Source organism: Rhinolophus sinicus, chromosome 14, assembly GCF_057876585.1.
Source record: "Rhinolophus sinicus isolate RSI-liver-muscle chromosome 14, RSI-T2T, whole genome shotgun sequence".
NCBI lineage: Eukaryota > Metazoa > Chordata > Mammalia > Chiroptera > Rhinolophidae > Rhinolophus > Rhinolophus sinicus.
In genome coordinates, this window is record NC_142514.1 from 139,226,838 (window position 1) to 139,253,652 (window position 26,815).

Consider the following 26,815-nt stretch of genomic DNA (forward strand, 5'->3'; position numbering starts at 1 on the left):
ATGCATAAATAGACAGGGACAACCCAGTATGGCCATAGTGATGACAAAGGAAAGCACAGGAACTGGGAGAGCCCACAAAAGAGGCCCCTCGGCAGGCAAGTGCAACGAAGGACCCTTGGGAGATAGAATTTTTGGGCTGAGTTTGGCAGAAGAACAAGGCCAGAGCATGGAGTTGCCCTTTGACTACAGAGAAATAAGGCTGCAAGAAGGTGGGCTTTGAATGGCAGGCCAGGGAATCATCTTCACTCAAAAATTGTTATGAGCACTGGGTTGGAGCCAGGACACTGGATTCAAGACCCACCTCTGCCATGAACTTGTTGTGTGACCTTGAGAAGGCACTTTATTTCTGGACTTCTGACTTAGCATCTGTCTCCCCAGATGCTGAGTGGATGTGGGGCAGAGGAAGGAGGAGGAAGGTACAGTTGGACTTGCTGGTTCTGAATTTCTGCCCCTCACACCCCAACTCAGCTTCACTCAGTGACATTTAATCTAAAACTGGCTTCTCTGAGCTCTAACAACATGCAGGACACTGTAGTTTTCCTCACTTTGAGCATGAGTGAAACCTGGAGATTGGCCTAGGTAGGTGGAACCTGGTTAGCGGAGGGTTAACTCCTTTCAGTTGAGGTGCAACAGTTTTGCTTTCCTGCCTGGGTAATGGGGGCTGTCCTCTAGAACACTTTTCTTTTCTTTCAGTGAAGTGATCTGTTCCGAGTGGCTGTTCACAAAGAAATTTTACTAGCCTCCACTCCCTAACAGGAACGAGGCCACCCACCACACTTAAGAAACCAAAGAACAAATAGAAAGTTATGGTGGTTTCTGACAATGTCAACTTAGAAATAGAGAAAAAGATGAGAATCTTTAATCCAATCTCTCCCCACATGAAAATTGACGCTTCCAGATTCTCCAGGGAACATGATACAGAGAAAGCGCCCCAGTCTGGGAGTCAGAGGCCTGGGCTCGGGTATGGTTCTGTGACTGACAGGTCGTGTGATCTCGGGCAAGCCTTTGCCCTTTCTGTCTGTACAGATAAAGGCTGGCTGGAAAGGTCCAGGTTTGGTATTTTTATGCTTAATGGCATGAGACATGTTTTATCAAAAGAGAAACACGACATTTCTAGAAAAACCAGGGAGGGAGTACACTTAGAATCATGAGGGTTAAAGAGGCAACCATACAAACGTGACCATGGACTTGCTCCTGAATTGCTTCTTCAGAGGCACAGCCCCAACATATTAGGGAGGTCATTGTTCTCCCTCCCTTGAAGACTTCCTGTTCTGAGAACAGAAGCACACATCTCCCCTTCCTTACCAAAGGGAGAACAACCTCTGGGACAGGGGCTTTTGCCTTGGGCACTTGTCACAGGAAAACTGTTCCTCTGTGGCAACAACGACTCACAAGACTCCTATGGTTCCAGATGACTGTAGAACCTTCTTAGCTGGGACTAGGGAGGGCCACAGGCTAGTGGTTATCAGGAACATGTACTGAGCAGGAATAGCAGCTAGGGTGAAGACCAGTGGAAAGCTTCCCAAAGCACTTGTCACCATCGCAATTCAATAATCAGTGTTTAGATCTGATTTGTGCCAGTAAAATGCAAACTCTAAGAAGACGGGAACTTTGCCCGCCTTCTTCACTTTCATCACTGTATCACCTGAGTGCTGCATAATGACTTCCATATGGTAGATTATGAGTAAATGAATAACTAATATTTGACAAAAAAGGAAAGGTAGGAATTTGGGGTTCACATGATGAAAGTGAATGACACAGCCCATCTTCAGTCCGCTAGAGTTGGTTTGAAGTCATTACGCTTATATGAACTATAGAGTAAACATCATAGAATCTCATTCCAAAATCCTTTGTTTCTATGGTTTCCAGATATCCCCAGTGTCCAGATGTTCCAGCTGCCTATCTCCCAGAAATCCAGCTCCGACTCACTATGGAGGCCACAACCTGTAATGGATCAGTAGATGGCTCACCGGTCTTCTACCTGGTGGGCATCCCCTCTCTGCCAGAGGCCCTCTTTCTCCCTGTGTTTTTTATTTTCCTCCTCTTCTATCTTCTCATCCTTATGGGCAACACCCTCATCCTGGTGGCTGTGGTGGCGGAGCCCAACCTCCACAAGCCCATGTACTTCTTTCTAACCAACCTCTCTGCTCTGGACATCCTCTTTACCACGACCACTGTCCCCAAGATGCTGTCCCTATTCCTGCTTGGGGACCGCTTCCTCAGTTTCCCTGCCTGCTTCCTGCAGATGTACCTCTTCCAAAGCTTCACATGCTCTGAAGCCTTCATCCTGGTGGTCATGGCCTATGACCGCTATGTGGCCATCTGCCGCCCACTGCACTACCCCGTCCTCATGACCCCACTGACCAACGCTGCACTGGCAGCCGGTGCCTGGCTCACCGCCCTCCTCCTGCCCATCCCACCAGTGGTGAAGACCTCCCAGATGGCATATAACAACATTAACCACATCTACCATTGCTTCTGTGATCATCTGGTTCTTGTTCAGGCCTCCTGCTCTGACCCCACGCCCCAGACACTCATGGGCTTCTGCATCGCCATGGTGGTGTCCTTCCTGCCCCTTCTCCTGGTGCTTCTCTCCTATGCCCACATCCTGGCCTCGGTGCTTCGCATCCGCTCCCGAGAAGGGCGCTCAAAAGCGTTCTCCACCTGCAGCTCCCACCTCCTGGTGGTTGGCACCTACTACTCATCCATTGCCATAGCCTATGTGGCCTATAGAGCGGACCTGCCCCCTGACTTCCACGTCATGGGTAATGTAGCGTATGCTATTCTCACACCCATCCTCAACCCCCTCATTTACACTCTGAGAAACAAGGATGTCAAAGCAGCCATTACCAAAATCGCACGTCTCAAGTGCTCATCTGGGATAGGAGCCCTTTGCCTTTAGATGCAGCTAATTCTGCTCTCAGGACACCAAATAACAGTGCCCAGCATAGATTAGGAACTGAATAAATATTGTTGAATGAATAAATTAATGAATATAGAGTGGCAAAAGAAAATTGAGTGGACCGTTCCAACAATGATTCTCACATTTGGATCCAGAGCTTTTCCCCTGGTGCAATGGAATAGGTTGACCTTTATCAACCTATTCTTAAATTGCACAAATAATTTAACTACTTACTAATTCAAGATACCCTCTCTTAAAAAATATCTTATGGCAAATATCTTTTATAAGCAAAGTCAGAAAACAAACAAACAACAAGACTCATATCACAGGGAAAGGGCAAATGGTCATAACATATACAGTCCTAAAAATTTAGAAAAATAAGTCTAACATTGCAATATAAAAATAGACAAACTATGTAAAGAGACAGAAAAACGTAATGGTCCTTTTTACAACGAAAAGATATTCAGTCTACTGTACAAAAAGACTAAAAATCAAAACTACGCTTATGTGCTATTAACATCCTTCTTCTAATTTTGAGTTAATTTTTGGATAAGGTGTGAGGTATAGGTTGAGATTCATTTTTTAATTTTTTTGCATATACACATCCAGTTGTTCCAGCACTACTTGCTATAACGTCTATTCTTATCTATGAGTTTGCCTTTACACTTTCATCAAATATCAGTTGACTATATTTGTGTGTATTTCTGGGCTCTATTCTGTCCCACTGTTTATATGTTATCTTTTCAATAATACCACTTGTCTTGATTGCTATAATTTTATAGTTAGTGTTGAAATTGGGTTGTGTGAATCCTCCAACTGTGTTACTCTCGTTTAGAATTGTTTTGGCTATTCTAGTTGCTGATATAAATTTTTGAACCAACTTGCTGGGGTGTTAATTAGGATTGTGATGAATCTACAGATCAAATTTGGGACAATTGGCATTTTAACAATATTGAGTCCTCCCCTCCATCAACATGGTATATCTCGCCATTCATTTAACATTGCTTTGATTTTATTCATGAGCGTTTTGTAGTTTTTAGCCTACAGATCTTGCACATATTTTGTTAGGTTTATATTTAAGTACATTTTTCTTTTACTCTGATAATATGATGGGTTTTTAATTGATCGATTTTTTTAACATTGAACAAATTTTGTATTCCTGGGATGAACTCCAGTTGGTTGTGATGTATTATCCTTTTTAAATATTGCTGGATTTGATTTATGAATATTTTGTTTAGGATTTCTGCAACAACATTCATAAGGGATGTAGTTCGTTGGTTTTCTTGTAATTTTTTTGTCTGGTTTGATATTAGGGTAATCCTGGCTGCTCTCATAAAATGAGTTGGGAAGTTTTCCCTCCTTTTCTATATTCTGGAAAACATTGTATAGAACATTGTTATTTCTTCCTTTAATATTTGGTAGAATTTTCCTGTGAAACCATCTGTGTCTAAAATTTTCTTTTAGGGAAATTTTTAAGTATGACATCAATTTCTTTAATAGATACAGCAGTTTTAACATTATCTATTTATTCTTGAATGAGTTTTGGTAATTTGTGCTTCTCAAGAAATTTGTCCATTTCATCCAAATTATAGAATTTGTGGGCATGAAATTGTTTGCAGTGTTCCTTTAGTATCCTTGTAATGTCTGGGCTATCCCCTCTTTCATTCCTGATATTGGTAATGTGTCTTCTAATTTTTTCTTTGACAGTGTGGCCATAGGTTTATCAATTTTACTGATTTTTCAAAGAACCCGGATTTCATTAATTCTTCTCAGTTGTTTCCTGTTTTCAATTGTATTGATTTCTTCTCTGATGTTTGTAATTCTTGCTTTTACACATTTTGGTCTAACTTGATGTATTTTTCTAGTTTCTTAATGTGGAAGATTAAATTGTTGATATGATTTTTCTTCTTTTCTAATACATAAGTATTTAACTCTATAAATTTCCATTTTTCTACTGTGTTAACAATTTCCTACAATTTTTGATGTGTTATATTTTCCTTTTCTTTCCATTGAAAATGTGTTTTTAATGTCCCTTGAGACTTCCTAATTGGCCCATGTGTTATTTAAAATGTTTCGTTTAATTTCAAAATATTTGGAGGAGTTTCCCAACATCTTTCTGTTATTGTTTTCTAGTTTATCCTATATGGTTTGAGAATATACTTTGTGTGATTTTTACTCTTTTATTTAATGGCTCTATGTTGGTGAATATTTTCTCTCTTGGTGAATGTTCCAGGTGCACTTGAAGGTGTAATTCTGCTATTATGTGAAGAGTTCTTCTATAAACGTCATTCGGTCTAATTATTTGATAGTGCTGTTAACACTTCTAACCTAACTGATTTTCTGTCTACTTATTCATTCCGTTACTGAGAGGAAGGATATTGAAGTCTCAAGTATAACTGCGGATTTGTCTATTTCTCCCTCAGTTTCATCAGTTGTTGCCTCATGTACTTGGAAGCTCTGTTGGTAGGAGCAGATATATTTAGGATTGTTATGTCCTCTTGGATAATTGAATCTTGTATGATTATCTCATGTTCCACTTTATACCTAATAATTCCTTTGTTCTGAAATCTGCCTTTTCTGGTCTTAATATAACTGTTTATTAATATAACTTACCAAGTTTCAACAAAGGTACCAAGAATCTTCACTCAGGAAAGAATGGTTTTTTAAGAAATGGTGCTGGAAAAACTAGATGGCCACTGTTGTTTCCTTAATGGCCCATGTTACAGACTTTGATAAAAAGTAAACTCTTAAAATGGGGCAACGGGCACCTTTCTTCCATGAAATTTATTTGCACATCGTCACCCCCTCACCTTTGTATTACAATCATAGCACCTGAAATGGCCTCCTAAGGAAAAACATTACATGTTTATCCAGTATGTGAGTTGGGAGAGCCAGAGTAGGATACATTTCAGACAGGCTGCCTGTGTCAGGTGTTCTCAACTCCTCTAACTCTACTTGGATATCCATATTCCAATTGTCAGATTGCCAATTAAGAAATTAACACTGACTATAAAACACACTGCATTTGGGGAATGAACTCAGGATGCAATTTGACAATGCTTGTGATCTCTTTCTGGATTGGTCATCTGTTCTCCTGTTATAGCATTCCATGACAGCTCTATAGTTTCTTACTTACTTCCTGGTGGCCAATCTAATAGTGGAGCTTTTCAATCACACTCTATAAGAAATAATCAACTCTCACCTCTATGAATACATTCTTTATTCCCTTAAAATTTTTCTAGGCAATAGCTACCAAGTTCATTAAGGCTTGGCCTTTGCTTGGTAGTAATATAATCCCAGAGACCACAGGAAATAGCCAAATCTGTTATCTCATTACCACATAGTCTTAGCTTACTAGCATTCCATCCCTGGAGTCTCATTAACTCTATCCATGGCCATTCAATAATCCAGACGAAAAATACCCATAACTTCTTTGTTTTACCCTTTATTCCTCCCATATACATGCAGTTTTTCTTTTAATCAACTTTATTGAGGTAAAATATTCAAGTAATATAATGCACCTATTTTAAGTATACAATTTGATGAGTTTTAACAAAAGTATATACATATGGAACCAACACCACAATCAAGAAATAGACTATTTACATCAATCCCAAAATTTTATTTATGCCCATTTCCAGTCAATTTCCCTTCTCAACTCAGGCTCCAGATAACCTCTCATCTGCTCTCTGTAGTTACAGATTAGATTTACCTTTTCAAGAGTTTCATATAAGTGGAATCATACAATATGTATTATTTTGTGTCTGGATTCTGCTCAGTATGTTTTCAATAGACATCCATGTTGTTGCATGTGTCAATACTTCATGATTTTTATTACTAGAATTATTTCATTGTATTTCAAGGTATGGATATACAACATATTTATTCACTGATTGATGGTCATTTGAGTTGTTCCCAGTTGGGGCTATTATAAATAAAGTTTTGAAGAACAATTTGATGCATATGTGAGCAGATATGCTTTCATTTCTGTTAGGAAATACTAAGAGTGGAATTGCTGGGTCATGTGGTAAGTGTTTGTTTAATTCAAAAGTCATTCTGCAACTGCTTTCAAAGCATAATATTTCCACAAGCAATGTATTATCATTCCAGTTGCTCCACATGCTCATCATCATTTGATATTGTCAGTCTTTTTAATCCTAGACATTCTAATGAGTGTGTAGTGGTAGTTCAACCTACCAGAGATAGAGTTCAACACAATGGTCATAAAAATGCTTAATGAACTTAGTGAGAATTTCAACAAAGAGATAGTAAGCATAAAGAAGGACATAGAAACTGTAAAAAAAATAACCAGTCAGGAATAAAGAATGTAATAACTGAAATGAAGAATACACTCAAAGAAATCAACAGCAGATTAGATGAAGCAGAGGATTGAATGAGCAATTTAGAAGACAAGGAGCAGAAAACACTAAATAGGAACAACAAAAGGAAAAAAAAGAATAATATAAAACAAAGACAGTTTAGGGACCTGTGGGACAGCATCAACTGTAACAATATTCACATCATAGGAGAACCAGAAGGAGAAGAGAGGGAGCAAGGGATTGAGAAGCTATTTGAAGAAATAATGACTGAGAGCATTCCTAACCTGGTCGAGGAAATAGACATACAAGCCCAGGAAGTGCAGAGAGTCCTAAACAAGATGAACCCAAACAGACGCACACCAAGACACATTATAATTAAATCAGCTGATAGTCTTATGGGAGCTCTCTTGTAAGTCACTAGTTGCCTTTCTCTTGCTGCTTTTAAGATTCTCTCTTTGTCTTTAACCTTTAAATTTAGTTGTATTTCTGGAAGTTTCTCCTGTTCTTTTATTTGGGACATGTTTCCTTGTTTCCTCATTCTGGCTGCCTGTCTGTGTTTGTTTCCAGGTAGATCTCCTATGTCTCTCACTCTTTGCTGGGTGGCCTTATTTAGTATGCGTCCTGTGTGGTCCAATGGCACAGTCCTCCTGATTTCCTGTACATGTGCTCCAGGAGTGTCCCTTGAGTGTGTTGTGTGTGTTCTCCCGTTGTAGTTGAGCCTTGATCGCTTTTGGCACATCACGTTGGATTGACTCTCAGGCTGACTGACTGTGAGGATTGGCTATGCCCACAGTGTATGAGCTGCTGTGTGTGGGTTGATCTCACAGAGGGGGATTTGCCCCTTCATGCTCTTGTGCCTATTGAGACCATCCTTTGGGTGTGCTGCTTGTGGGCTAACCAGGTAGTGCTCTGGTGTGGTCTGAAGCTGGCCTCTGGGTTTGCTGTTTCTGTATCTCTTGGGAGGGGCTCCCATGCAGGCCAAGTTTAGTGTTGCCGAAGCACTGGCAATGCCTCATGACTCCCTGGGACCCCGCCCTACCCAGGTAGTGCTGCATCACCAGGGACATGCTCAATACCAGGTCAACCAGCTCAGTATACATACCTAAGGAGTTTCTTTCAACCGCTGAGCCTTACGGGCAGCTGAAAGGTGGCAACAGGCCTAGATGGCCCTGGGATTTTTGCTAAACATGCCCAGGCACAATACTAGTGGCAGCCAGCCTCTGTTCACAGTGACGCTTTCCCCACAAGCCTTCAGGTCCAGCACAGGCAGCAACCAATTACATATAGCTTTGTGCCCCTATCGCATAGTTGATTTCTCAACAGAAACTTTGCAGGTCAGAAGGGATGGGCAGGAAATATTCAAAGTAATGAAAAACAAGGGCCTACAACTAAGACTACTCTGCATAGCAAATCCATCATTTAAAATTGAAGGAGAGATAAAGAGTTTCCCAGACAAGAAAAAGCTAAAGGAGTTCATTACTACCAAGCCAGTACTACAAGAAATGTGAAAAGAACTTCATTAAGCAGGAGAAGACAAACAAACAAAGATCAAAAGTATGAACAACAAAATGGCAATAATTGTGTACCTATCAATAATAACATTAAATGTAAATGTATTAAATGCTCCAATCAAAAGCCATAGGGTAGCTGAATAGATAAGAAAACAAGAACCGTATACTGTCTACAAGAGACCCACCTCGATCCAAAGACATACGTATGTGTAGACTGAAAGTAAAGGGATGAAAAAAGATATTTCACACAAATGGAAATGAGAAGAAAGCTGGGATAGCAATACTTATATTGGACAAAATAGACTTTAAAACAAAGACTGTAATAAGAGACAAAGAAGAACATTACACAATAATAAAGGGATCAATCCAGCAAGAGGACATCACCCTAGTGAACATTTGTGCACCCAACATAGGAGCACACACACACACACACACACACACACACACACACACACACACACATATATATAAAACAAAATTCACTGACATAAAGGCAGAGATCAACAGTAATGCAATTAGAGGGGGAATACCAAGATGGTGCAGTAGGTAAACACTGTGCTTACCTTCTCTCACAACCACATCAAAATTACAACTAAACTACAAAAATACCATCATTGAGAATCACCTAAAATCCTGCTGAACCAAAGCCATACACCTAAGGAGGTGTAGAAGAAGCCACCTCCAGACTGGCAGGAGCGGCAGAAATGAAGAACGGGCTGGTCCAATACCTGCGTGTGACCATTAAAGATCGGGAGGGATATTTCGTTTGTGGCGGTCCCCCACCCACCCCGCAGAGGAGCGAGAAGTCCCAGCCCAGAGTCCCAGTCCCAGGGAGAGAAGTTCCCATAATTTCTGGTTGTGAAAACTAGCAGAGATTGTGACTGAGTGAGACAGAATGTGGCTGCACTCCCAGGTGCTCCTCTTGAAGGGATGGTGCATGGACTTACCCACAAATGGAATCACTGGCTCTGAGTACCAGTGCGGGGGCAGCAGCGGGAGAGGCAGCAGGGACATATGGTGGGAAACTGAGTTGTCTGGCTTGGGACGGCAGCTTTCTCCTGGATGGAGGAGTTGGTGGAGGCCATTGTTTCTTTCTTGAGCTCTTCCCCTTCCCTGAGTGTGACACAGGCTGCCGCCATATCTGAGTCTCTGCTGTTCGTTTGCCACACCCTGGCTATTCGAGACCCCACCCTGCCCAACATTCAGGCATACTCAAGCCGCTTCCAGTGCCTTTTTTTTGTATAAATTACCTGCCTTAGTTCATGCAGAAGATTTTCCCAGGGACTCTCAAATGTTTGCGGAAGCAAGACAAGCAGCATCTGGCTTGAGCATGTCTTGTACCTTTGGCTGGGGAGCCCTAAGCTTGACACTAGTGGCAGTCAGCCTTGGTTTGCAGCTTGGCCTCTCAAGGTACATCCAAGCTCTGGCAAGGGTGGCAGCCAGCTGCAGATTTCTTTGCGGCTCCTGCCTGGTGGCCCTGGGTGGGGCACTGGCTGCAGCTGAACTTGACCTATAGCACATCCCCTCCAAGGTGGTCGTGGGGCTGGTGCCCCCAGTGGCAAGCTTCAAAATGAACTGGAGCATCACCCAGCCGCCTCCAAGAATGACACACCCAAGCGGCAGATTGGTCAGGCACCAGAATCCTGCTGAGGCAGATCCTGCTCTGTAGGGTCAGCCCCTCCACAACAACCCTTCCACTGTAGTGAAGGCCACTCCGCACAACCAGGGGTCCCAAGGGTCAGTCCCTCACACTGATGTCCAATTATCAACCAAGTCTCAACTATAAGAGGAGGGCACACACAACCCACACAAGGGACACACTGGGAGTGCGTGGCTCAGGTGACCAGAAAGACTGTGCCACTGAAACCCACAGCACACCCTCTACTCTACTAAGACCAGAAGACATAGCAGCCCTACTTAATACAGGGAAGCAGCCAAAATGGGGAGACAAAGAAACATGTATCAAATAAAAGAACAGAAAAAAGCTCCAGAAAAAGAAGTCAACAAAATGGAGACAAACAATCTATCAGACACAGAGTTCCAAACACTGGTTATAAGGATGCTTACTGATTTCACGGAGAACTCTAACAAAGATATATGAAACATCAAAATGGAGATGGAAAACATGAGAAAGAACCAGTCATAAAAAAAGAATACAATAATGGAAATGAAAAATATACTACAGGGAATCATCAGTAGATTACATGAAGCAGAGGATCCAACCAGCAATGTAGAAAATAAGGTAGCAGAAAACACTCACCACAACAGCAAAAGAAAAAAGAATTCAAAAAATTGAGGAGCATTTAAGGGGCCTCTGGGACAACATCAAGCGTACCAACAATTGCATTATAGGGGTACCAGAAGGCGAAGAGAAAGAGCAAGGAATTGAAAACCCATTTGAAGAAATAATGACAGAAAACTTCCCTAACTTGGCGAAGGAAATACATATACAAACCCATAAAGCACAGAGAGTCCCAAACAAGACGAACCCAAAAAGGCCAACACCAAGACACATCATCATTAAAATGCCCAGCTTTTGTGTGTTTTTTTTCTAATTATTTTCGTCCTCTGTGATTGATTATTTTCTATTAACCTCCCAGGCCTGCCCAGATCACATGACAACTTCTGACCAGGGACTTCAGAAGACTGCTGGGCATGCAGTGGTTCAACAAGAGTGTCTGCTTAAACAGCCACAGCCATGAAGGAGGCAAGTTCAATAGAGTAACACACATACTGTCTTGGATTCTCTGTTGCTACCCCATCGTGGGAGAATTCATTATCAGTTCAGACTCCAGCCAGGAATAACTCTTCCCTCCAACAACATTTTCAGTGTCACTCCCTTCACTTTAACATGACACAGAGCCCCACATCCAGAGAGGGGATACAGAGTACTCAACTTAGATGGAGACAAACAGTACCACTGCACCAAGAAAACAAGAGTGAAAAGAGTCGTTCCCTGGTTAATAATTATGGTGGGGAGACAGCATGTTGCTGTAAACCTTGGAGAAATCCACCTGCCCTAGTAACGTGGTGACAAAGATGTTGCTTTAAAAAACTTAAAGTAAATGCCAAAAAAGAAAGGAGTTTAGAGGCTGGTTTAAGATCTGATACCCCCAAAAGGATCACATGGGACACGGGAAAGAGGAGCCGCAGAAACCCTTCCACAACACTTAACACAATTGCAATTAAATAAGTCGTGATTCATTGCGTCCTGTCTTTCTCTACCCCCAGAATTTCAGCTACATGAGGTTGGAGACCTTGTCTGTCTTGTTGAACTTGTCTAGTACATACTGAACATGTAACACATGGTTTTGTGTGTCGTTGGTAATTTTTGCATATTTGTTTAAAAAAGGAAAGAGGGAATAGGGATAGGATGAGGACAGGGCCTGTCATCTCTCTTGTAAACCTGATGGTAAATAAATGTGGCTACATTAATTATACAGTGGTCGTTATGCAATACTCACTCCCCAATCACTGATTGTTCTGTTTTCCAGATATGCCCTGTTCCCGGATGTTTTCACTACCCACCCACTGGGCATCCAGCTTAAGCCGCCATGCAGACTGCAGCCTGTAGCAGATCAGAGGACTACTTTCTTGGTCATCTTCTACCGTACGGCTTCCCCTCTCTGCCAGAATCCCCCTTCCTTCCTACCTTCCTGTCTTTCTCCTCTTCTACTGCTCATCCTGGTGGGCAACACCCTCATCCTGGTGGCTGTGGTGGCAGAGTCCACCCTCCACAGGCCCATGTACTTCTTCCTGATCAATCTCTCAGCCCTGGACATCCTCTTTACCACGTCCACTGTCCCTAAGATGCTATCCCTACACTTACTTAGGGACCACACTCTCAGCTTCCCTGCTTGCTTCCTGCAGATGTACCTCTTCCACAGCTTCTCCTGCTCTGAAGCCTTTATCCTGGTGGTCATGGCCTATGACCGCTACGTGGCCATCTGCCGCCCACTGCACTACCCCGTCCTCATGACCCCACAGACCAACGCTGCACTGGCAGCCGGTGCCTGGCTCACCGCCCTCCTCCTGCCCATCCCGGCAGTGGTGCAGACCTCCCACATGGCTTTTGATAGCGCCGCTCACATCTATAACTGCTTCTGTGACCACTTGGCCGTGGTCCAGCCCTCCTGCTCTGACCCCATGCCCCAGACCCTCATGGACTTCTGCATCGCCATGGTGGTGTACTTCCTGCCCCTTCTCCTGGTGCTTCTCTCCTATGCCCACATCCTCGCCTCGGTGCTTTGCATCAGCTCCCGAGAAGGGCGCTCAAAAGCCTTCTCCACCTGCAGCTCCCACCTCCTGGTGGTTGGCACCTACTACTCATCCATTGCCATAGCCTACGTGGCCTATAGAGCTGACCTGCCCCTGGATTTCCACATCATGGGCCATGTGGTGTTCTCCATTCTCACACCTGTCCTCACCCCTCTGATCTACACTCTGAGGAACAAGGATGTCAAAGCAGCCATCACCGAAATGGCACGTCCCCAGGGCCAAGGGCATTCTGGTCCTTTGATGTATTTAATTCTGCTCCCAGAATACCAGTGTGCAGAGAATGACATCAGCAAGTGTTCTGAGGGAAAGAATGACTTACAGCTGGGCCAAAAATATGCCATTGGGACTTCCATTTTCATTAATAATTGGCTAGGTTATTAAATCAACCCTTCTAGGGAAAGAAATACAAATGTCCAGTAAGTACTGGAAAAAGTGTTCAACCTCTTTAGCAATAGAAACGCAAATCACAATAACAATAGATATCACTAGATACCACTAGAAACCAATTAGACTGACTTAAATGTCAGGTAAAATATAAAAGTATCTTCTTAAAAGTGGCAAATGGATATTTCGATATTAATAAGTATAAATGATAATAAAGTTGAGAGCACAGAGAGGTTAGTTATTAAGACACAGATAGACATAGAGATCAATGAAACAGAACAGAGTCCGGAAACAGACCCTTCAATATATGGACAATTGATATATATGGGCAATGACACTGCAGATCAGTGTGGAAATGGACACATAATAAGTGGTATTGGTACTATCAGGTATCTATAGATCAAAAAATGAAATTTCCCTTACCTCAAGAAAACAAAAATCAATCTCATTAAAGGCCTAAATATGAAAGGCATAATTATAAAACTATATATGAAACTATAGTCCTGATCCTGAGATGAGGAAATATTTCTTAAAGAAGACTTTTTAAAAGATCTAAACCTAGAGAAAGAAAGTATAAATTTGCCTGTTTTAGAGTAGAAGGGATCAAATATGTGGTGATGGAAGGAGCATGGACTCTGGGTGGTGAACCCACAGTGTGATATGCAGATGATGTGTTACAGAATTGTACATCTGAACCTATGTAACTTTACTAACCATTCTACCCCAATAAACTTTAATTTTAAAAAAAGTTTGCCTGCATTAAAATGTAGAATTTCCATTCATGAAAAGACACCATAAAAAGAGGGGAAAACAAAGCTACAGAACAAAAGAAGTAATATTTCAATGCATTTAACCAATTGAAGGACTCAGGATTCATGGCTAGACTATATAAAGAATTACTTGATATCAATTAGAAAAGAGAGTCAAGCCATTAGAAAAATGAGCAAAATAGTTCACAAAGAGAATAAATGAATGTCTAATAAATAGAGGAAAAAGTGCTCAACCTCTTTAGTAAAAGAAACGCAAATTACAATAACAATAGAAACCACTAGAAGCCAATTCCACTGGCTAGAATGTTAAATTCTGATATTCTAATTTGGGGTTGGCAAGGATGTGGGTCGTCAGAACTCTTATACATTGACGGGGAATGTTCACTGCTGCAAATATTTTGGAAAACACTTATCACTATTTTATACTGTTGAAGACACACATACTCTACGATCTAGAACAGCAGCGTTTCTCTAATTTGTGACATGTTTGTAAAAGGTTAACAGTACACACACATGAAATATGAAGGAATTACAAGTACATGGAACAACATGGAGGAATCTCACATCGTGCTGAGCAAAAACATCAAGACTTAAATGAATATACACAGCATGATTCTAGTGATAGAAAGGTTCAAGACAGGCAACGCTAAACTATATATTTTATCCACGCACACAGCTGTCATAAACTATGGAGAAAACAGAAGGCATATGTATTATAAAAGCCAGAATCATGGTGATTTCTGTAGGAGAGGGAGAGGGTTGTAATCAGGGAGGGGCACCCAGGGCCTTATGAAGTGTTGTCATGTTTCATTCTCCCCTGATGATGTGACATGGGTTTCCTTTACAATTAAACTGTGTATTTAGGCTTTATACGGTTTCGCTTCATGTGAATATAATATTCCATAATAAACTCTTACAAGGCATCATTCCATTGGGCACAGTCTGCAACAGTAGTTCTGTGCTTGGTCCAAGTATTCCCATGGGTACAGTGGATTGTGGTGGTTTTCACATTCGCAGTAAGCATCAAGCTGCTAAATAGAATTTTCCCCATTTGGTCATTCATTTGAGAAGCCTTTACTGAGTGTTTGGGAGGTGCTAGACCATGCAGTAGAAGCTAGAGACACGGAGATAAATCAGGCTAGTCTCTGCCTTCAATTTGTTCACAGTCTAGTGAGGGAGACAGACATGGGCAGAAATAGGCAGTGTTTCGAGTGTTGTTTCTGAGAGAAGCACAGGGCCAGGTGGGAGCACAGAGGGTGATATTTAATTCAAGGTAAACATGGCTGCCATAAATATTTTGACCTATGGCTCCTGGTACTGTTTGTTTGGATTCTGGACTCATTGAACAGAAACCCTGAGCTGCTTCCATTGGAGGAGAGGTTTCATTCTAGTGCTGACAGGATGTGGTGTGGCATCCTATTGCTACCTGTCAGGAGAGACTGATTTTTAGCATCCAAAAATGGAATTTACACTCAATGAAACCAAAGGACTTTAACACTCAGTCCCTTTCAAGTTTCACGTGGGTCAAAAAGGGGTCAGGGATAGCCGCTCCCACCATCACCACCACCGAAAACAGGCAGACAGGAAAACCATTCTCCGAAAAGTGAATGGAGCAGGCAGTGACCTTTTTGTGGCACATATTAAAGGGAAGAAAATCTTCCTTAGAAAATTGTGATAAAGATGCAGAGCTTAAATGGACCTTTAAGCAAAGGAGTTAGCAGAGAGTGAATATTTCAGCAAAGAGTAATGAGAATCTTCATAAAGTCACAATTATGATCAATTTAAGTCAAAATCATGAAACAAGGCATTTTTAGTGAATTTTAGCCTCTATTCCTGTTGCCTCCACCTATTGTAGCTCCTTGAAAGAAACCTTCAAAACCATCTTCGACTCCATCATGTTTATTAGATCAGGAGGGGGTACCATTTTTTGGTTTCCATGAAGTTTTGTCCTCCGTCACCAATGGCCTAGTCACCTTGCACCCTGCCGTTTGTAAGTGTACAGTCAGTAGAGCTCTAGGATGGAAGTCTTCTCTGCGGGCTGGACCGAACGGCACACGCACGGTTTCCTCTGGTTCTGGGCGCAGCAGGGGGCACTCGTGTAGCACCGTCAGCTCAGCCATTGCTGTGGGCCCGTGTTCTCAAGACTCGAGGCCCAAAGCTGCGTCGCTCCCTGCACGTGCACACCCTATTCCAGTCAAAAAGGTGCTGACTGCTTGGCCCACAACTTCTGCTTCTAAGGATCTGTCTATCTCAGAGAAATATCCGGGCACATGTACCCCAAAAAGCATGTTTAAAAGTGTTAGTTACCATATTATTCATAATAGCAATAATTGGATGCAACTTAAATGTCCATCAGCAGGGAAATGATTAGACAAGCACTGTATTATCCATACGATGAAACCCCAGATACCAGATAAAAGAATGAAGTGGATCAGACATAGAAAGAGTCCACGACTTATGAAGTTAGAATATAAGTGATGCAATGAGTGCAAAAGGATTCAATTCATGTTAAAAGAACACACACACACACACACACACACACACACACACACACACACATACAGAGTCATGCGCCAGTGCACATGTGCATGTTTAGCGAAGGCCTGGAAAGAACACACCAAATCAGTAACAGTGATCACCTCTGGGGAGGGAAAGAGAAATGCGGGAAAGGGCTGGGGTGAAGAAAACTTTTACTCTTTACTCACTAAAGCTCTGTATTGATTTAAGTATTTTAGAATAAGATCTACTCATTACTTGTGAAATGTTTTACATTGTTTAAAATCTTACACAAAGTCAGATATAGAGAGCTCTGGAGTGGAAGGAGAGCATTGGCATGAGGCAGGGATGGTCTCTGACGCGGCTTTGGCCCTGCCTGGGGCTGGGGCACAGACCTCCAGCTCACAATCGTTCCACGGAACCTTTGCAAGTTCCTCATTGCACAACAGCAGTAGCATACCCAATCATGTCTAGGGTTTTACCACCTGGGTTTATTAAAATAATAGTTGTCACTCATTGAATGTTTGCTCTGTGGGAGACACTGGGCCAAGCACCTAGCCTTCCCAGTGGCCCATGAGCTAAGGAGTATTGGTATCCCGTTTTTACAGATAAGAAAAGGAGGCTCCGTGAGGTCCTGGGATTTGTCCAAGGTCACATAACTGAAAGAACTCAGGTCTCAGCCATTAGACAATGTGCTGCTGAACCGCTGAACTGGGATTGGAGCGTTGGGTCTAAATCCCAGCTCTGCCACCCCCATTCATGTGACCATGGAAAAGTCACTTCACTTCATTAAAGCTTGGTTTCCTCAAACGTCAAGTAGTTAGAACCATCCTGACTCTGCTTGTCTTCCCTGGTTGTCGTGAGACCAGATGGGAAAACAGGAATCCAACTGCCCCATTGGTGATAAAGTTCTGGGACCCGTGAGGGTTGTTAATGATGCTGCTTTCATTATCTGCAAAGCCCAGGGCCAAATCCCCAGCTCCACCCCAGGAAGCTGTCCCCAGCTGGCGGGCGGGAGACCCCGTGGGGGCGCCAACTTGAGGGAGAGGGCCCTTGCAGGCCCAGGCTCCAGGGTTTAATGGGCCGTCTCAGTCCCTACCTGGCTCTTCCCCCAGAGCCAACCAAGTGTGTTGACTCCAGAGACGACACCAAGGTGGATGGGCTTGGCAGGTGAGCTGGGCAGGGAGGGAGAGCCTGGAAGCAGGCAAAGGCTGGTGTGGGCAGGCAGCTCAGGGAGGCCAGGGGCATGGAGAGTCGCGGCGAGGTGCCTGGGATCACACACCGGATGTGTGAGTGTCAGAGTCCCAGTGTGCACACACAGTCTGCATGACCACGGGACAGACACCCTTGCAGGACGGGAAGGGTTGTGCAGTCACAAGCAGGAGGCTGATGCTCTGATAAGCGAGTTGCTCACCAGGAGGCGAGGCCTACAACAGGACAGAAAAGGGGAGCATTGAATGAGGTCTCTGTCAATGTTCTGAGTCACAGATGAGGGAACTGCAGTTCAGAAAGGGAAAGTGGAGCGTGATGGATGGAACCAGAATGGAAACCCAGGTCTTTCTGACTCCAAAGCTAATGAACCCAAACTCTGTAATTCACACATGTCTTGCTCCTTTTCTATGCAAACAAACAGCAGAGTGGAAATATCATGGGAGAATGGCATGGATTTGGGAGTTGTAGTGAAGTGTAATGACACGATGACTGTAAGGAACCAAGCATGTAATAGGGGCTTGAGAAATGGGAGAGCCCTCGCTCTCTCTCCTAAAAGGGTTGGGCCATAAGACATTCATCTCTGACGCCTCACTGGGCCAAACACAGAGGGGACACTCAGAAATTTTCATTGAGCTGATGGAGATCATGTCTTTAAAAGCCCTCATTTTACAGATGGGAAAACTGAGGTTCAGTGGCCCAAAGCCACAGTAACTGAGCGGCAGAGCTGGTCCAGGAGCCAGGACTGTTGGTAGCCAGGGGGGTTCAGTCCTTTGCAGCCAGCTGAATCCAAAACAACTTCTGCTCTCATCCCTCACCAGCCATGGCCTGGAACAAGAGCTTGTCCTTCTCTGACCTTCATTTTCTGATTTGTCGAAGGGGCACAACCACTCCCTGGTAGGTTGGATGATGAGAGATGATAACGTGAAGTGTGGCCTCAGGTAGGACAGTCAGGTAATTGTTCTTTCTGTCCTTCTCTGTCCCCACCAGCCCTGTAACCGGCCGGTAGATAATCCTGACCAAGGAAACTGTCTCCTAACAATACCTGTAGTACCTTAAGCATTACACACATCCCTGTAATACGTATTCAAAATAAAGTTAGTTCATCTAAACCAGAAAATCAACATAAAGAAGTCCAGGGAATTTCTGATTTTCACAAGGATGCTACATCGATGCTTTTTAAAAGTGTCAAACACTGAATTCTTTCAGAAGCATGTTTCAGGGCTCCTGTCTGGATGGCACCTGGAGCACATGCTTTGTCGGGTGCCTGCGGCTACTCTGCCAAAATAAAAGTTAAGGGAAGGGAAGTGCTTGGTGCCGTGGGGAGGAGCACATCAACCTCAGCGACGGGTCTGCCCGTGGCTCCAAGTAGGTGGGGCAGCCTGGGCTCATCGCTGAGCTATCCTGGGCTCTAGATGACGATCCAGCCCTGATGACAGTCTGGTTCTGGTGCTGTGGCCCACGTGCTGTGTGACCTTGGGCAAATCACAGCCCATTTCTGAGCCCCCATTTGTGTCCCCCACCTGTATAAGAGAGGGTTTAGGCTAAAACTAATTAATTGCCATGGGGTGATGGAGTTGACACAGTGTGAGGGATATAAATGATAAAGGTCTTTTACATTGTTTTGTGCACCTGAAACTAATAAAAAAAGGAGCATATATATTTTAATATTGTTTACAAAAATAATAGATGACACATTGATCAAAATGAACTATAAGAGTTCTATTAAAATTATGCCCAATACTCAACTTATCAATAACAAGTTGTTGTTACAATTCTAAGTCCTTAGACCTGTTCAAGTTTTAATAAAGGTTATTTAAAAAGACAAAAAATAAATAAAATAAAAAAACTAGTTAATTGCCAATGACCCCTTCATTCCAGTTTTTTAATTCAGCAACAAAACAAGCCAGTGGGGAAAGCTGCATTCTGGCTCCTGTCTTTGGAGCACTGAGGCCCTGGGAAGAGTGGGGGTGCCTCGTTAAATAGCACCGATCAGGCCCCAGGACAAGCCTGCGAGTGCTCTCAGTCTGGTGGAGCCATAGACGCATAAATAGACAGGGACAACCCAGTATGGCCATAGTGATGACAAAGGAATGCACAGGAACTGGGAGAGCCCACAAAAGAGGCCCCTGGGCCAGCCAAGTGCAACGAAGGCCCCTTGGGGGATAGAATTTTGGGGCTGAGTTTGGCAGAGGAACAAGGCCAGAGCATGGAGTTGCCCTTTGACTACAGAGAAATAAGGCTGCAAGAAGGTGGGTTTTGAATGGCAGGCCAGGGAATCATCTTCACTCAAAAATTCTTATGAGCACTGGGTTGGAGCCAGGACACTGGATTCAAGACCCACCTCTGCCATGAACTTGTTGTGTGACCTTGAGAAGGCACTTTATTTCTGGACTTCTGACTTAGCATCTGTCTCCCCAGATGCTGAGTGGATGTGGGGCAGAGGAAGGAGGAGGAAGGTACAGTTGGACTTGCTGGTTCTGAATTTCTGCCCCTCACACCCCAACTCAGCTTCACTCAGTGACATTTAATCTAAAACTGGCTTCTCTGAGCTCTAACAACATGCAGGACACTGTAGTTTTCCTCACTTTGAGCATGAGTGAAACCTGGAGATTGGCCTAGGTAGGTGGAACCTGGTTAGCGGAGGGTTAACTCCTTTCAGTTGAGGTGCAACAGTTTTGCTTTCCTGCCTGGGTAATGGGGGCTGTCCTCTAGAACACTTTTCTTTCACTGAAGTGGTCTATTCCATGTGGCGTTCAGAGAGAAATTTTACTAGCCTCCACTCCCTAACAGGAACGAGGCCACCCACCACACTTAAGAAACCAAAGAACAAATAGAAAGTTATGGTGGTTTCTGACAATGTCAACTTAGAAATAGAGAAAAAGATGAGAATCTTTAATCCAATCTCTCCCCACATGAAAACTGACACTTCCAGATTCTCTAGGGAACATGATATAGAGAAAGCGCCCCAGTCTGGGAGTCAGAGGCCTGGACTTGGGCAGGGCTCTGTGACTGACAGGTCGTGTGATCTCGGGCAAGCCTTTGCCCTTTCTGTCTGTACAGATAAAGGCTGGCTGGAAAGGTCCAGGTTTGGTATTTTTATGCTTAATGGCATGAGACATGTTTTATCAGAAGAGAAACACGACATTTGTGGAAAAACCAGGGAGGGAGTACACTTAGAATCATGAGGGTTGAAGAGGCAACGATACAAACGTGACCATGGACTTGCTCCTGAATTGCTTCTTCAGAGGCACAGCCCCAACATATTAGGGAGGTCATTGTTCTCCCTCCCTTGAAGATTTCCTGTTCTGAGAACAGAAGCACACATCTCCCCTTCCTTACCAAAGAGAGAACAACCTCTGGGACAGGGGCTTTTGCCTTGGGCACTTGTCACAGGAAAACTGTTCCTCTGTGGCAACAACGACTCACAAGACTCCTACGGTTCCAGATGACTGTAGAACCTTCTTAGCTGGGACTAGGGACGGCCACAGGCTAGTGGTTATCAGGAACATGTACTGAGCAGGAAGAGCAGCTAGGGTGAAGACCAGTGGAAAGCTTCCCAAAGCACTTGTCACCATCGCAATTCAATAATCACCTGTTTAGATCTGATTTGTGCCAGTAAAATGCAAACTCTAAGAAGACGGGAACTTTGCCCGCCTTCTTCACTTTCATCACTGTATCACCTGAGTGCAGCATAATGACTTCCATTTGGCAGATTATCAGTTAATGAATAACTAATATTTGACCAAAGGAGAAAGGTAGGAATTTGGGGTTCACATGATGAAAGTGAATGACACAGCCCATCTTCAGTCCGCTAGAGGTGGTTTGAAGTCATTATGCTTATATGAACTATAGAGTAAACATCATAGAATCTCATTCCAAAATCCTTTGTTTCTATGGTTTCCAGATATCCCCAGTGTCCAGATGTTCCAGCTGCCTATCTCCCAGAAATCCAGCTCCGACTCACTATGGAGGCCACAACCTGTAACGGATCAGTAGATGGCTCACCGGTCTTCTACCTGGTGGGCATCCCCTCTCTGCCAGAGGCCCTCTTTCTCCCTGTGTTTTTTATTTTCCTCCTCTTCTATCTTCTCATCCTTATGGGCAACACCCTCATCCTGGTGGCTGTGGTGGCGGAGCCCAACCTCCACAAGCCCATGTACTTCTTTCTAACCAACCTCTCTGCTCTGGACATCCTCTTTACCACGACCACTGTCCCCAAGATGCTGTCCCTATTCCTGCTTGGGGACCACTTCCTCAGTTTCCCTGCCTGCCTATTGCAGATGTACCTCTTCCAAAGTTTCACATGCTCTGAAGCCTTCATCCTGGTGGTCATGGCCTATGACCGCTATGTGGCCATCTGCCGCCCACTGCACTACCCCGTCCTCATGACCCCACTGACCAACGCTGCACTGGCAGCCGGTGCCTGGCTCACTGCCCTCCTCCTGCCCATCCCAGCAGCAGTGCAGATCTCCCAGATGGCATATAACAACATTAATCACATCTACCATTGCTTCTGTGATCATCTGGTTCTTGTTCAGGCCTCCTGCACTGACCCCACACCCCAGACCCTCATGGGCTTCTGCATCGCCATGGTGGTGTCCTTCCTGCCCCTTCTCCTGGTGCTTCTCTCCTATGCCCACATCCTGGCCTCGGTGCTTCGCATCCGCTCCCGAGAAGGGCGCTCAAAAGCTTTCTCCACCTGCAGCTCCCACCTCCTGGTGGTTGGCACCTACTACTCATCCATTGCCATAGCCTACGTGGCCTATAGAGCTGACCTGCCCCCTGACTTCCACGTCATGGGTAATGTAGCGTATGCTATTCTCACACCCATCCTCAACCCCCTCATTTACACTCTGAGAAACAAGGATGTCAAAGCAGCCATTACCAAAATCGCACGTCTCAAGAGCTCATCTGGGATAGGAGCCCTTGGCCTTTAGATGCAGCTAATTCTGCTCTCAGGACACCAAATAACAGTGCCCAGCATAGATTAGGAACTGAATAAATATTGATTAATGAATAAATTAATGAATATAGAGTGGCAAAAGAAAATTGAGTGGACCGTTCCAACAATGATTCTCACATTTGGGTCCAGAGCTTTTCCCCTGGTGCAATGGAATAGGTTGACCTTTATAGGAAATCTTAAATTGCACAAACAATTTCACTACTTACTAATTCAAGAAACCCTCTCTAAAAAAATATCTTTATGGCAAAAATCTTTTATAAGCAAAGTCAGAAAACAAACAAACAACAAGACTCATATCACAAGGAAAACATAAATGGTCATAACATATAGAGTCCTAAAAATTTAGAAAAATAAGTCTAACATTCCAATAAAAAATAGACAAACTATGTAAAGAGACAGAAAAACGTAATGGTCCTTTTTACAATGAAAGATATTCAATCTACTGTAAAAAAGACTAAAAATCAAAACTACACTGTAGTGCCATTAACATCCTTGTTCCAATTTTGAGTTAATTTTTGGATAAGGAATGAGGTATAGGTTGAGATTCATTTTTTAAAATTTTTTTGCATATACACAGCCAGTTGTTCCAGCACTACTTGCTATAAAGTCTATTCTTATCTATGAGTTTGCCTTTACACTTTCATCAAATATCAGTTAACTATATTTGTGTCTATTTCTGGGCTCTGTATTCTGTCCCACTGTTTATATGTTATCTTTTCGATAATACCACTTGTCTTGATTGCTATAACTTTATAGTTAGTGTTGAAATTGGGTTGTGTGAATGCTCCAACTGTGTTACTCTCGTTTAGAATTGTTTTGGCTATTCTAGTTGCTGATATAAATTTTTGAACCAACTTGCTGCGGTGTTAATTAGGATTGTGATGAATCTACAGATCAAATTTGGGACAATTGGCATTTTAACAATATTGAGTCCTCCCCTCCATCAACATGGTATATCTCGCCATTCATTTAACATTGCTTTGATTTTATTCATCAGAGTTTTGTAGTTTTTAGCCTATAGCTCTTGCACATATTTTGTTACGTTTATATTTAAGTACATTTTTCTTTTTCTCTGGTAATATGATGGGTTTTTAATTGATCGATTTTTTTAACATTGAACAAATTTTGTATTCCTGGGATGAACTCCAGTTAGTTGTGATGTATTATCCTTTTTAAATATTGCTGGGTTTGATTTATAAATTTTTTTTTAGGATTTCTGCATCAACATTCATGAGGGATATAGTTCGGTAGCTTTCTTGTAACTTTTTGTGTGGTTTGGTATTAGGGTAATGCTGGCTGCTCTCATAAAATGAGTTGGGAAGTTTTCCCTCCTTTTCTATATTCTGGAAAACATTGTATAGAACATTGTATTTCTTCCTTTAATATTTGGTAGAATTTTCTTGTGAAACAATCTGTGTCTAAAATTTTCTTTTAGGGAAAAAAATTTTAAGTACAAAATGAATTTCTTTCATAGATATAGCAGTTTTAACATTATCTATTTATTCTTGAATGAGTTTTGGTAGTATGTGCTTCTCAAGGAATTTGTCCATTTCATCCAAATATTAGAATTTATGAACATGGAATTGTTTGCAGTGTTCCCTTATTATCCTTGTAATGTCTGGGATATCCCCTCTTTCATTCCTGATATTAGTAATGTGTCTTCTATTTTTTTCTTTGTCAAAGTGGCCATAGGTTTATCAATTTTATTGATTTTTCAAAGAATCAGCATTTAGTTTCATTGATTCTTCTCAGTTGTTCTTCTATTTCATTGTATTGATTTCCGCTCTGATATTTGTAATAATCTTGCTTTTACACACTTTTGGCCTAACTTGATCTCTTTTTTCTAGGTTTTTATTTTTGTTTTTTAAGATTTTTTTTATTGGGGAAAGGGAACAGGACTTTATTGGGGAACAGTGTGTACTTCCAAGATGTTTTTCCAGTCAAGTTGTTGTCCTTTCAATCTTAGTTGTGGAGGGTGCCGTCCAGCTTCAAGTTGTCCTTTCAGTCTTAGTTGTGGAGGGCGCAGCTCAGCTCCAGGTCCAGTTGCCCTTGCTAGTTGCGGGGGTCGCAGCCCACCATCCCTTGGAGGAGTTGAACCAGCAACCTTGTGGTTGAGAGGACGCACTCCAACCAACTGAGCCATCCGGGAGCTCAGTGGCAGCTCAGTTCAAAGTGCCATGTTCAATCTTAGTTGCAGGGCACGATGCCCACCATCCCTTGCAGGAGTCGAGGAATTGAACTGGCAACCTTGTGGTTGAGAGCCCACTGGCCCATGTGGGAATCGAACCGGCAGCCTTCGGAGTTAGGAGCATGGAGCTCTAACCGCCTGAGCCACCAGGCCGGCCCCTTTTTCTAGTTTTTTAATGCCGAAGATTAAATTGTTGATATGACTTTTCTTCTTTTCTAATACATAAGTATTTAACTCTATAAATTTCCATGTAACTACTGTGTTAGCAATTTCCTACAATTTTTGATGTGTTATATTTTCCTTTTCTTTCCATTGAAAATGTGTTTTTAATGTCCCTTGAGACTTCCTAATTGGCCCATGAGTTATTCAGAATGTTTCGTTTAATTTCAAAATATTTGGAGGAGTTTCCCAACATCTTTCTGTTACTGTTTTCTAGTTTATCCTATATGGTTTGAGAATATACTTTGTGTGATTTCTACTCTTTTATTTAATGGTTCTATGTTAGTGAATATTTTCTCTCTTGGTGAATGTTCCAGGTGCACTTGAAGGTGTAATTCTGCTATTATGTGAAGAGTTCTTCTATAAACGTCATTCGGTCTAATTACTTGATAGTGCTGTTAACACTTCTAATCTAACTGATTTTCTGTCTGCTTATTCAGTCCATTAGTGAGAGGAGGGATATTGAAGCCTTCAACTATAACTGTGGACTTGTCTATTCCTAACTCAGTTTCATCAGTTGTTGCCTCATGTACTTGGAAGCTCTGTTGGTAGGAGCAGATATAGTTAGGATTGTTATGTCCTCTTGGATAATTGAATCCTGTATGATTAGCTCATGTTCCACTTTATACTTAATAATTCCTTTGTTCTGAAATCTACCTTTTCTGGTCTTAATATAACTGGTTATTAATATAACTTACCAAGTTTCAGCAAAGATACCAAGAATCTTCACTCAGGAAAGAATGTTTTTTTAAGAAATGGTGCTGGAAAAACTAGATGGCCACTGTTGTTTCCTTAATGGCCCATGTCACAGACCTTGATAAAAAGTAAACTCTTAAAATTGGGCAACGGGCACCTTTCTTCCATGAAATTTCTTTGCACATCGTCACCCCCTCACCTTTGTATTACAATCATAGCACCTGAAATGGCCTCCTAAGGAGAAGCATTACATGTTTATCCAGTGTGTGAGTTGGGAGAGCCAGAGTAGGATACGTTTCAGACAGGCTGCCTGTGTCAGGTGTTCTCAACTCCTCTAACTCTACTTGGATATCCATATTCCAATGGTCAGATTGCCAATTAAGAAATTAACACTGACTATAAAACACACTGCATTTGGGGAATGAACTCAGGATGCAATTTGACAATGCTTGTGATCTCTTTCTGGAATGGTCATCTGTTCTCCTGTTATAGCATTCCATGACAGCTCTATAGTTTCTTACTTACTTCCTGGTGGCCAATCTAATAGTGGAGATTTTCAATCACACTCTATAAGAAATAATCAACTCTCACATCTATGAATACATTCTTTATTCCCTTAAAATTTTTCTAGGCAATAGCTACCAAGTTCATTAAGGCTTGGCCTTTGCTTGGTAGGAATATAATCCCAGAGACCACAGGAAATAGCCAAATATGTTATCTCATTACCACATACTCTTAGCTTACTAGCATTTCATCCCTGGAGTCTCATTGACTCTATCCATTGCCATTCAATAACCCAGGCGAAAAATACCCATAACTTCTTTGTTTTAGCCTCTTTTCCTCCCCTGTACATGTAATTTTTTAAAAATCAATTTTA

General features: G+C 42.6%; 2 protein-coding genes and 1 pseudogene across 2 annotated transcripts; all 3 read left to right on the top strand.

Annotated features, from left to right (window-relative positions):
* The first annotated feature begins 1,913 nt into the window (after positions 1 to 1,913).
* LOC148755828 (olfactory receptor 2AT4) lies at positions 1,914 to 2,902 on the top strand. The gene has a single exon (XM_088789946.1). It carries the CDS (start codon positions 1,931 to 1,933, stop codon positions 2,900 to 2,902), a length of 972 nt encoding a protein of 323 aa, XP_088646072.1. The 5' UTR covers positions 1,914 to 1,930.
* A 9,316-nt stretch (positions 2,903 to 12,218) lies between these two features.
* Positions 12,219 to 14,046, top strand: LOC148755829 (olfactory receptor 2AT4-like; annotated as a pseudogene).
* Positions 14,047 to 21,803: 7,757 nt separating this feature from the next.
* On the top strand, positions 21,804 to 22,857 carry LOC109444810 (olfactory receptor 2AT4-like). The gene has a single exon (XM_019726482.3). It carries the CDS (start codon positions 21,838 to 21,840, stop codon positions 22,807 to 22,809), a length of 972 nt encoding a protein of 323 aa, XP_019582041.3. The 5' UTR covers positions 21,804 to 21,837; the 3' UTR covers positions 22,810 to 22,857.
* Positions 22,858 to 26,815: the final 3,958 nt, after the last annotated feature.